Source organism: Dermacentor albipictus, chromosome 7, assembly GCF_038994185.2.
Source record: "Dermacentor albipictus isolate Rhodes 1998 colony chromosome 7, USDA_Dalb.pri_finalv2, whole genome shotgun sequence".
In the NCBI taxonomy this organism is placed as follows: Eukaryota; Metazoa; Arthropoda; class Arachnida; order Ixodida; family Ixodidae; genus Dermacentor; species Dermacentor albipictus.
Genome location: NC_091827.1, coordinates 79,768,435 through 79,781,759, shown reverse-complemented (window position 1 = coordinate 79,781,759; position 13,325 = coordinate 79,768,435). Strand labels below are relative to the sequence as shown.

Genomic DNA, 13,325 nt, shown 5'->3' with positions numbered 1-13,325 from the left:
TTAATACCAAATTAATCATAATCTCTGCAGTCAAAGCTCCCTAGACAGCTGCCACGTTCGATATTTGTTCTGGAATATGTTGAACAAATGTTTGACTTGCTATTTTCAAGAGGCTAACTGGCAGGATGAAAATAATTGAAATAGTAGTTGTATTTATTTTTTTGTGCAATCGCACGTCAACTAGCACAGCTCAACACTTCATCCTGAGCATGCAAATGACCCCATGCAAGCGAAACATAGACAGTATGTTTTGATGCTAATTTATCAATGCTCAAAGAAACCTAAGGCGGTGGAAATTTTTTATTCGTCGGAATAGTAAGGGAGACACAAACACAAGCACGAATGCTTACCTACAACACAAAATCCTGGTCTCGCTTGAAAAACTGCTGGCCTTTCATTGATTGCGTTGAGAAGCCTGGAACGGAATCGTATTCCGCGAGACACAGCAGAGCATTGCGTGATAACGAGATGCCTACAAGCTTGTTCCTCCATTACGCAGAGGCAACGGTATTCATGAAAATTTTTATTCAGTAGAGCATGTCGTTGCTTTTGAGAAGCTTCTGTCTGCAATGTTTTAGAATTATCTGATGCGAGTGTAAACCTATGGTGAGTGCAGTTGTTATTTGACGTCTTTTTCCGAACAGATCTTCCGAGTCATAAATTAGACGATCATGTTAATTTTGTGGTTCAGGCGAAATGTTTTGATATAGCCTTGCTATAATGCGAGCTAACATATCGTGAGTCAATGTAGCCTCTTGCATTTAGAAGAAGCGCAATTTATTTCTGTAACGCTGCAGCTTTTTATGGCGCTTGGCGAAGTATCGTGCTTTGGCGGGTGTTTTATTGCAACCTACACAACCCCCACCACGACAACATTCAAATCACTCGTAGAGACAGCACAAGTTTTCCTAGTAGAAATAGTTTACGAGGGCAACTAGTGCACCAGAATGATTGATCAATTTTATCAGAATGGAGTGGGATAGGGCCGAACGCAATGTCTGGCACGCTTGGCTGGGGAATGACGAAATGCATTTATTTCCTCTATACCATAAAACAAGCGCTGGAATGTTTGTAGAAACGCCTGTTTCTTTTAAATGTTGGGAGTTAACTGCACTCAATAAAGCTTCAGTATTGATGATAAAAACGCTTTACTATTGCACTTCATTTTCTCTAGAAAGAGCACCTGTATAGGGAACGTTTGGTATGACGTCAATGAAATTGGTTGCTTACATTTTCGATGGTACCTTGTTTACTGTGTTTTCGACCATGGTGATGACGCCTGTTCATTCGCCCCACGCTCTGCAAAGAAGTAGCAAACAGAGATTGTTAGTTTGCATATACATATACGGACACATTCGTGACAGGAAGTTCTTATTTGCCATTGAAAGGGTACTATAGCTTTACATATTATTTTGACATATTCAGTTACTTCAATGCATCCACATTTTGGCTAGACATAAGTCACGAATGCAGACACAGTAGTATATTCAAGAAAACATCCTTTTGCGGGAGAAATAATGAAAAGGCGTTGCTCTGCTATGCCTCATCTTCCTCATATTTTACATTCCTACTTCGACAGTTCCTTTCAAAAAACATTTGATTACTGAGAATCTCCGAAGTTTCATGGTGGATGATTCGTTAAGTTTGGTGACAGTATAGACCTGTCGGTGATGAAGGAGAATCGAGTGTTCTTTTGCGCTCAAATATAGTCAAATTTTAGACACATGAATACAAGAGAGCATATATTTGATGACGAGAAAAATCGCCCACGCAGCGATAGCAAAAGCATATAGTCATGTAAAATGTGCCAGAAGCACGTCCATCACTCGCCCATACCGCTTTATCTTTATGGCCGGTCATGCTTCTCTTGTTTCGAGACATATTACTTTCACTCATTCTACTGAAATGCTAGGCCCATAGAAGTAGAGTGCTATGGCACAGGAGAACTTCGTTCCTTAGTATTTTTGCGCACAGTTGGCAGGAATATGGGATGTGCGGCGTAACTGCGTACTTGGGCAGCCTCTGGAGAACTGTTGGTCTAATTTGTAGATTATGAAAAGATGATTGTCGATTTTGATGACAGATCAGGCTTGCTCTTTGTGAAGATTTTTGTTTCAAGAAACACAATTTGCTGAAGATGATGATGCCGGAAAATCGTCACACCTTGTGGCCTTCTCTAGACGCACATAATTGTTAAACCGGCAAATGTGTACGCCACATTTATTCACCACAATAATGAGATATTTATCGGCGAAACACCTACACTAGGAATGCACGGTGACTCACGATAAAAATTCTAAAAGCAGATGACTTATTCGGACAGAAAATGAACTCCCGTTCTTTTTTGTATCACGGGAACGTTGCTCCTTGCGGGAGGATTATTTGTCATGCAATCGTGAACTATCACAATTTTGCTTACGAACACGATTTCTTCTGGTGTTTTCTACCTACTTTACAGTTCTGTGCTGTTGGGCAGAAATTATGCTTTCTTGCATTGCTGTGTTTGTACAGCAAACATTTGAAGAGTTAGTTTTACCTCACTGAACTTGCGTTATTCAAGGCCATCTGTTGAATAATTTTTAGGAGTGCTTCTGTAGTGCTGTGTGGCATTCTTCTTTTACTGAATTCTGTCCTCCCATTCGGCAAGATGTTTGGTATATTGGCGGACACCGCGAGTGAGGGAAATTAAAATGCGAAGCAGGATGTACATAATTGGACAATGATTCAGCACAATGCGTTGGTGGGCTAGTTGGTGCGAATCCATGAATACTTTTTTTAGTGCAAAACAACAGACACAACAAAAACGACAGGGCAAAGAGCTACTCTCAACTGACATCATTTTATTGCGTCACTCCTTTATAGACAGCTGAAACTAGAGGAACATGCGCAGTCAGCACCGTGATGTGGTGCCACCAACATCCGACACAAGAGCGCACTCATGCGACAGAATAAAAAAAAACCATACTGAGCGCTGTACAAGGCTAAGTAAGGCACACTAATGCACTGTGACCCCAATGGCTGAATGAAGAATGCTTCGGATAACCCTCGGGAGGCGGTGTCACGGCTCTTTTTCAAAATTGTGGTATCCCGAAACATGGGTTTGCATCATTAAAACTTCTTTCTGGGCGAGTTGGTTCATACTTGACATAAAAATTGTAACAGCGCAAACACATGCAACCACAAAGTACGAAGGACGAGACACAACCGCTTGTGTCTCGTCCTTCGTACTTTGTGGTTGCATGTGTTTGCGCTGTTACAATTTTTATGGGTTTGCACTTGCATATTTTGCAATGCTGAGCCAAATGGGAACCTGTGCCTGTTGGTATGGATCACTTATGTTCTCTAAGGCGCTCGTTAACAAAGCCGCCTGACTGCTATACATACACTTGAAGAAAGGGGGTTAACCGAGCGGCCCGATTTTTACTAGTCATGTCATCAGAAGCCAACAAACACTGACACCAAGGACAACATAGGGGGAATTACTTGTGCTTAATAAATGAAATAATGAAACGATAAGTTATAGGAAAATAAAGTGGATGAAAAAACAACTTGCCGCAGGTGGGAACCGAACCCACAACCTTCGCATTTCGCGTACCATTCGACTTTTCCAATTACAGACCAATATCAATTCTTCCAGTACTGTCTAAGGCATTAGAAAAAAATTATTCATTGCCGGCTGACTAACTTTCTAAGTAAGCATTCTGTTCTTTCTGACTACCAGTTTGGATTGAGAAAACAGAGATCGACGGAGATGGCATTGCAAAAGAAAAAGAAATTATAATTTCTGCCTTTGAAGGAAAGCTTCCTGTTCTCGGGAAATATATATATATATATATATATAATATACATTTTCTATTATGTATAAGCCAGGGCGCCTGCATAAAGACGCTGACTGCCTGTCCCGCAATCCCGTGGATCAACCGGAGGATACCGATGCCGACTCAGACATCAGTGTTCTATCCATCTCCGACTTCCTCCATATTGGCGACGAGCAGCGCTAAGATCCTGTTATTCGAACACTTATGGAACGCCTAAGCTCCTCGCCCAATGACCCGTGCCTCCGCATGTTCACCTTGCGCGATGGAACTTTATACCGTCATAGCGTTCGTCCTGACGGCCCGGAGCAACTCCTAGTCGTTCCCAAGCACCTTCAACTAGTCGTGCTCCAGCAACTTCATGACGCTCCTACTGCTGGACATCTGGGCATCACTCGTACATACGACCGCCTACGGCGCCGCTTCTTCTGGCCCGGCATTTATCGCTCTGTGCGCCGTTATGTCACTTCTTGCGACCTGTGTCAGCGCCGGAAGACGCCTGCTACGCCTCCCGCTGGTTTGCTTCAACCAATCGTTATCCCCACAGAGCCTTTCTTTCATGTGGGCCTAGACCTCCTGGGCCCCTTTCCAATTTCTATCAAATGCAACAAATGGATTGCTGTAGCAACCGATTATGCCACGAGATATGCCATCACGCGAGCGCTACCAACCAGCTGGGCTACAGATGTCGCAGACTTCTTACTATACGACGTCATCCTGCACCACGGCGCTCCTCACCAGTTGCTGACGGATCACGGCCGCTACTTCTTATCGAAGGTCGTCGGTGACCTGCTCCGCTCCTGTGCAACAGAACACCAGGTTGCTACCGTGTACCACCCTCAAACGACCGGCCTCACCGAGCGACTCAACCGCACGCTAACTGAAATGCTGGCCATGTGCGTTTCCGACGATCACCGTGACTGGGACGTCGCTTTACCATACGTCACTTTCGCATACCACTCGTCCTGTCACGACACTGCCGGATTTTCACTGCCGCCGTCACCAGCGATGTTGTTCACGTCGCAAGGCTTAAGCCCTATGTTCCCCCATTAAGTGAGGCTCTATAATTTGCACCGGGTCGGAGCTACTCCACCGGGAGGGTGATGTTACGGTGAAGGGAACGAAGAAGTTGGATTGGCCTAGACGAGGACGAAGTCTGGCAGTTGCCTGAACGCCATATACGCCAGTTGCAAATATGCGTTATTTTACACTCGCGGGCCTGCTTTCTTCCTGCAACAATATATATATATATATATATATATATATATATATATATATATATATATATATGTATATATATATATATATATATATATATATATATATATATATATATATATATATAGACTTATCCAAAGCATTTGATCTAATTGACCACTTTCTATTATCTCAGAAACTCAGTCACTGTGGCATTAGGGTCATGAGTCTTGCTTTAATGCCTTCTTACCTAACGTACCGTAAACAAATGGTGTCTTTAAATGAAACCTCATCAGATGTTTAGCCAATCTTATGTGGTGTACCACAGGGAAGCATTTTAGGGCCTTTGTTGTTTTTATTGTATATAAATGACAATTTTCATACCCCCTTTCCGGTTCATCTCGTAGCTTATGCTGATGATATTACAATGCTTGCCACAGGAAACACACTGAGTTATCCATCCGTGGCAACCAATTTTTGGAATATTTGCGTCACTGGTGTCATGTACTAGCACCACCGACGGAGGGCGCGATTCTCAGGGCCATTCAAGCCTCCTCTTAGCCTAGCGATGGATACTGCGGACAAGAATTTTAGTATCTGGCAATGGAACTGCGGAGGGTTTCCCAACAAGAAGCCGCTTCTGCAGCAATATTTAAGAACTCTCACGGTTAAACCCCAAATCATAGCTATTCAGGAAGTTGCAACGAGTACTCCTATCAAACTCGCAGGTTATCTGATAGTATCCTCCCATTCAGGAGGTAGGGGAGTTCCTACCCTTGTCAACAAAAGGTACAATTGCCTCTCTCGCGATCTCGGTGCAGTTGGTGATTGCATCGAGTACGTCATGACTGAAATCCTCATCAACGCACCCAGAAAAAGCCTAAGAAGAAATAGCCTCTTTATCCTCAACGTATACTGCAGCCCCAGCTACCGCAGGGTGAGAAACTCTCTCCTCAAGAGGGCCGTAAGCATGGCTGGTGGCACCCCCTCGTCATCGTCGGGAATTTCAACGCCCCACATAGGGTGGGGGGGTACACCCATGACACGCCCAAGGGACGCGTACTGTGACAGACTGCGATGGAACTGGACTTGACCCTTATCACTGATAAGGACTTCCCCACTAGGAGAGGCAACTCCGCACGCCGGGACACTACCTCAGACCTCTATTTTGTCAACAACGTAGGGGAGGTCAAGTGGGTCAACACGACTCTAGACCTCAGAAGTGACCACTGCGTCATCGAAGTCTCCCTCCCGATTGCCTGCTATAAGACGATGAAGGTCAAGCTGATCGGCTGGGAAGTTTTCCGCAGGATCAGAGCCGAGCGCGCACCGATGGCCGAGACAGATTTTGAAGGTTGGTGCAAAGGCATCAGGGATGACGCCGCGGAGGCAACCGAGAAGATCGTCTCTGAGCTCGACGTTGACAAGATGCATAGCAGGTTGGCGCACTTGCTGGAAGCCAAGAAAGCCCTCCTCACGAGGTGGAAGGGGCAGACGCATAACAGGAGGCTCCGCAAGGAGGTTTCGGATGTTAACAGGGAGATCGAACAGCATTGTGGGAACTTGTGTAAGCAACAATGGGATGAGCTATGCGAATCCGTCGAGGGTCAGCTCAGATCAGGCAAGAGCTGCGGTCTGCTCGAACACCCTCTCGATGAGGGCAGCACCAGGTCCAGCCAGAGACGATCCCCTCGCGCGAGCCATCCACCTCGCTACGGACTCTACCCCGGACGACTTGATTGTCGACAGGCTCATAGACAAGTAGCTGCCGGTCGCGGAGAGCTCTGCCCCTACCCAGTTCCCGGACTACGCTGGGTGTGTGGTGCCGGAGTTGGACCAGGACTTTACCGCGGCCGAGATCCGAGATGCCCTCTTCTCACTCAACGTCAAATCTGCCCCTGGCCCAGATGGCGTCACTAACAGGATGCTGAGGAAACGCGATGATGAGTCGATCGACTTTCTCACTGAAAGGATTAATGAGGTCTGGCGCAGTGGACAGGTCCCCACACAGTAGAAGGCAGCCTGCACAGTAATCATCATCATCATCAGCCTGGTTACGCCCACTGCAGGACAAAGGTCTCTCCCATACTTCTCCAACAACCCCGGTCATGTACTAATTGTGGCCATGCCGTGCCTGCAAACTTCTTAATCTCATCCTCCCAGCTAACTTTCTGCCGCCCTCTGCTACGCTTCCCTTCCCTTGGAATCCATTCCGTAACCCTTAATGACCATCGGTTATCTTCCCTTCTCATTACATGTCCTGCCCATGCCCATTTCTTTTTCTTGATTTCAACTAAGATGTCATTAACTCGCGTTTGTTCCCTCACCCAATCTGCTCTTTTCTTATCCCTTAACGTTACACCTATCAATCTTCTTTCCATAGCTCGTTGCGTCATCTTCAATTTGAGTAGAACCCTTTTCTTAAGCCTCCAGGTTTCTGCCCCGTAGATGAGTACTGCTAAGACACAGCTATTATATACTTTTCTCTTGAGGAATAATGGCAACCTGCTGTTCATGATCTGAGAATGCCTGCCAAACGCACCCCAGCCCATTCTTATTCGTCTGATTATTTCCGTCTCATGATCTGGATCCGCCGTCACTACCTGCCCTAAGTAGACGTATTCCATTACGACTTCTTTACGGCCTGCACAGTACTCATCCCGAAACCCGGTAAAGCACCAGGAATAGAGCATCTAAGACCAATTTCCCTGACTTCCTGTGTCGGTAAGGTTGCAGACTATGCCCGGCTCAACCGGCTCAAGGTGCACATCGAGGCCAATGACATGTACACACAAAATATGATTGGTTTCAGGGCCGACCTCTCGACACAGGACGCCATGAAGTTGATTAAGCATCAGATCATCGACTGGAGCACGGGATATACCGGAGCCATCCTTGGATTAAACGTGCAGAAGGTGTTCGACAATATCTCACACGAGTTCATTCTCCAGTCTATTGCCGGCTTCGGGCTCGGGAAGAGGGCCTACGACTTCTGTCCGATGCTTCCTTAGCAAGAGAACTGCCAAGCTCAAGATCAAAGGATATCTTTCGCAAGAGATCACCCTCGGTTCACGCGGCACGCCTCAGGGCTCAGTCATCTCGCCAACATTATTTAACATCGCAATGATCGGGTTTTCTAAGGAGCTCGCGAAGATTCAAGGAATCAACCCTACCATCTACGCAGTTCAGATCATCATTTGGTGCGCCGGTGGGAGTGACGGCCAAGTTGAAGCCGCCATGCAGGAGCGCCATCGATGCGACCGAGCGCTTCCTCCTCCCCACTGGGCTCAGATGTTCTCCTTCAAAATCTGAGCTGCTTCACTACAGGAAAAGACCCAGAGGCGGCGGCCATCATGATTGGAAACCGGAGTCCGAAAGCGAAATATGTCTATTCACTGGTGACGAGTCTCCGGTGCCCTGAGTGGACTCGCTCAGAACATTGGGGATGTATATCGAGTCGAACATTTCCATGGAACCGCACCCAGAATGATCACCGCTAAGACGGAGAGTGCTCTCAGCCTCATTCGGAGGATCACCAGCAGGCACCGGGGAATCAAGGAAGACAATCTCATCCGCATTATACATGGTTTTGTTCTCTGCCACCTTTCATACTCGGCAACCATGCCTAATTGGCATGTTGCAGATAGGAACAAGCTCAATTCACTCATCAGAAAAGTCTTTAAGCTTGCCAACGGCTTACCTGCAAGCACCCAAATAAAAACCTACTGAAGCTCGGAGTCCACAACACGCTCGAAGAGATTATCGAGGCACAAGAGCACTCACAGCTCGTCAGGCTATCCGGCACCCCGACAGGCCGCAAGATACTCAACGAGATGGGCCTCAGTTCTGTCGACGACTGCCCTGACGCCGTGCGGATTCCCAGCGACATCAGGTCTCAACTGCACATCGCGCCCGTTCCCCGCAATATGCACCCCGCAAACATCGGCAGATGTCGGGCCAGAGGTACAGCTCTACTCGAGCATGTCCACAATAACCACATTGAGGCAAGCTTCGTGGATGCCGCGGCATATGTCCAACAAGAGGTATTCGCGTTCTCCGTTGTAGACACCAATTCAGGGCTCACTTGCTGCGCTACTGTATGCACTTCGAGGGCCGTGGTAGCCGAACAGGTTGCAATCGCGCTGGCTGTAGTCGATGGTCGCAGAGAGGCAATATATAGTGATTGCAAGGCAGCCATCCAAACCGGTATGGTTTCCCCCCGGGCCCTCCGCATTCTCCAAAGTTCCAAAAGTATCTCTCCGCATTCTCTCATTTGGTTTCCCGCGCACTTGGGGTCGATGGAGCGTTCTCCCTCTAACCCTAACGAGGGCACACACGAGCCAGCGCGAGGACTCACTGACCGCGCCGCCTCAGCAGTCCCCCTGCCCCGCAGGGAACCCTTGCTTCCGTTTAATGAAATCACCACAGACTATATCTGTCAAGACAGGTATTCCCCCTCCCGTACCCCGCCTTATGCAGAGCGCGGGCGGTTACCCTTCGACTTTTAAAAGATCGTGCGTACCCTAACCTCGCGATTTTTCATACCATATACCTTGAGAGATATCCCAGTGCGGACTGCCCTGCCTGTGGACTAAGGGCAACATTGGACCATGTGTTCTGGGAGTGTGAAGCCATCGGCTCCTCTTTCAGCGAGGATAGGTGGACTGCGCTCTTGGGCAGCCCCGAACTGAGCGACCAAACCCTGGCCGTCCAGAGTGCCCACGATTGGGCCGTCAAGCTCGGCTTGGCGGTCCCTACGTGGGACTAGCCGGGTGGCGCGGGGTTTCTCCTGCGTCTTCTCTGGACCGAAATAAAGTTACTTTACTCACTCACTCACTCACTCACTCACTCACTCACTCACTCACTCACTCACTCACTCACTCACTCACTCACTCACTCACTCACTCACTCACTCACTCACTCACTCACTCACTCACTCACTCACTCACTCACTCACTCACACACTCACTCACTGGTGTAATCAAAATTGTCTTAAAGTTTATACGAATAAAACAAAGGCTGTGATATATAGAACAACAAATAAAGGAGTAAGTGGTGATATCGAACTATGATTAGGTAATGACAAGATTGATATTGTATCCAGGATAAAATCTCTTGGTGTTATATTCTCTGAGACACTCAATTGGGACCTACTAATTGAAGATAATCGTGCTAAAATGAACAGTTTAAATGGCGCGTTATGTAAACATGGTTTAACCCTTCCCACACAGGTTAAACTCCTCATTTATAATACTTCTATAGCGCCAGTGATTACTTATTGCCACAGAGTTTGGGGTACGACGACACAACAAATTAAACAGCACCTTCTTATTGCACAAAAGCGTACGTTAAGACTGATAGCTAATATACCGTGGAATGCTCCCACCAGAGAATATTTGAGGCAGTTAAATGTTTTAAGAATAACTACCTTGTATGAGTTCAAAGTGCTTCGCATTTACAAAACTGCTGTAGCAACGAACAATAACCTTATGCTAACACTATTTCAGCTAGTACGTCATGTACCTACATATGATGTACGCCACTCTGTATCATGGACCCTGCCGTTGAGTACCGCACAGTTTGTTTTGTTAAACAAACTAAAGCGTTTGCTTAACAAAACATTTTGAACATTGTTTTTCAGTGAATGGAATGAGTATGTCGCGTAGCTCAGGGCTGCAAAGGTGTGATAGTAACAAATCACCGCATGTCATGGCCCTCAAAAACAATATTTTCAGGCTTTCATATTTTCGCGTTGTTGACGGCGGTTTTAAGTTTTAAGAGCTAAAGAAAATTGTTACCATTGTTTGCCAGCTTAAATCTTCTTGACCTATCTTCTCTGGATGGTGTCGAGTATATCAAGTTAGGAGGTAATAAATGATCCAAAACTACTGAAGCATACTCTAGCACTGGTCGTATGTAACTTCTGCATTCCAGGATATCAATTGTCTTCCACCAGCCTTTTCTGCCTCCGCAATGTCTTCGATGTCATAATTTTGACTGTCCTTCCTTTGTTGATAATTTGTGACGCTGGTTCAATGTTGTGCTCAACTTTCCACCTTATGTTGGCCTAGCCATTCTGGTAAATTAATCGAATGAAACCCGCTATTGGACCCAGACTTGGAAGCAGAGGGCCAATGGCATGGGGTACATGTGCCTTGTGCTTGAAAGTCAGAGGAATTATCATCATTAAGCTATTGATAATGGACGTCAGTGATGACGTCACCATACTAAAAGAAATGTGCATCCACAATGATCTGCTTGACATTAGAAGCCTAGAAATTCGCCGAAAAATACGACGCAGCCTACTGCGAGTTTTTAGCGCAGCTACTTAGGCGTTTTGAATTGAGAATATATTGGTTCAGAGAATGTGATCCTGAAGGATAGGGTCCTCTCGGCGGCGGCGCTCCTCGTCTGCTCGGGTAGGTCGTTCAAGAGCAGCGGCAGACGACGCATTTCCAGCTTTTACGTCGCTCGTTGTTCACAAAGAAAGCGCCAACATGAGAATGCGTGGCTCACGCTGAGCGCATTGTCTAGCGGCAGCGTCGTAGCGAAAGTAGCCAGTACGCAGTGTATCTGAAGTCAACGCCAGCGCTTTCCCATATATTGTATCGGAGGACACACTTGCCGCGTGCCTGTTTGCCGCCGTGGAGCACACCACAGGCGTCGTTCCGCTTTCCTCCGCACCCTTTCTCCACGCTGTCCTCTTTCGCTTTCTCCCTCGCGCTCTCATCGCTCTCGCCGTCTTTCATCCACCGTTAGGCTCCACCTTCAGTTTTTCATCCTTCGCTGTACTCGTTCGCTCGGTTAGGCCGAGGACGCCGAAGCTCACCGCAGGAACAGAGCGCCTAAGACCTGCGCTCTAAAAACGAGTGCAATGCAATAGATTGCAAGGAGAGACGTGGACTGGTTGCACGCCTGCCTTTGGAAGACTCGGCCAAGGCGACTGTGATGCCATAGACCATGTCGAAAAATACACCGACTCCAGTGGCGTGGTCGAGCAAGATAAACACAAGCAGGTGAATTGTTTACGGCCAACCGTAAGTGCTCTTTATGATTTTTGCCACCCAGAAGGCAGGAGTGATGCCGTTGCGTGCAGCGACCCGCAAACGACACTGCGAATGGAGTGCAGTAATAGGGGAGCGATGTGATGGTGGCTACAATGGCCGCAAATTTTAACACAATACTCTGGCAAATTAAAAACGGCAATATGGGTGCGGATAGCCGAGATGAGATCTATAAGGATCACCATGGTATCAGCCAGATCCACAAGGTCGCAAAAGCCAGGTATGTACGTAGACCTACGTAGACATTCGTAGACCTTAAACGGCTGATAAAAACCTCGTACTAGAGTGTAATGCCAGAACATCAGCATTCTTCAAAGTTAACAAAACATGTGGCAAATAAACTGCGTGTGTGCATGTGGTTGCTCACCACTTATGCTCGGAGAGTCAGAAGGAGAAGGTTTAGCTGAAAACGCCAAATCGGTACACTGAACGCGTCATTTGGAGTGGTGTAGGGAGCCTAGGCTGACCGATTGGCAATTAGATTGTGCACATGACAAACTGGACAAGAATGCGACACAAGTAGGCCACATGCCATGAACATTTGTTGCCCACAGCAAAATCAGTAGATACACGATTATTCCAGTGTCACATATCATTTGTTACAGAGAACGCCTTGAAAAGTCTTGATGAAAGAAAAGATAACACTAATATCAGTCTCTATAAAGCAGGAACTCAGAATAAATCGAATACGGTGACATACGTTATGGTACGGAAAGCCATTCTAAATGTGCATAACCCAATTTTAACGCATATTCATCGTTTGCGTTACAATCACAGTCACGCTCAAGCTTAGCTCAGTTCAGCAATGTAGGCACAATCAAAGGCGAGTTAAGAGTAATTTTTACCTTTGCAGCACTTAGACTTGATTTCACCACCCAAAGTTTACATTCCCACATGCTTAGAGAGGTGGTAAACAGAAGCACAGTAAAAAGGTGATGTGTCCCCATGCTTTATCTGGGTAAACGTCGAGTTCGACTGCATATGAGAACTCCGGGAGCAGCCACACGAGACATGAAGAAACAGTCTTTTACACACACACACACACACACACACACACACACACACACATATATATATATATATATATATATATATATATATATATATATATATATATATATATATATATATATATATATATATATATATATATATATATATATACACATTCACTGTGACGTGCAGTTCACAGGTGCACCGCGCAAGACTAACGCGGTGGTCCATTGTGTTTTATGTCATGTTGGCACCT

The 13,325-nt window shown here is 46.4% G+C and overlaps 1 protein-coding gene across 1 annotated transcript in view; it reads right to left on the bottom strand.

The window, feature by feature from the left end:
- The window catches only part of LOC135898991 (uncharacterized), a 28,012-nt gene extending 14,901 nt beyond the window's left edge, over window positions 1–13,111 (bottom strand). The window contains exons 1-2 of the mRNA XM_070521336.1: window positions 12,922–13,111; window positions 1,231–1,299 (exon numbers count right to left, since the gene is read on the bottom strand). Of these exons, the coding sequence (XP_070377437.1) occupies window positions 1,231–1,299; window positions 12,922–13,023 (171 nt within the window). The 5' untranslated portion in view covers window positions 13,024–13,111. The remainder of the gene's footprint in view (window positions 1–1,230; window positions 1,300–12,921) is intronic.
- Between the last annotated feature and the right edge of the window lie 214 nt (window positions 13,112–13,325).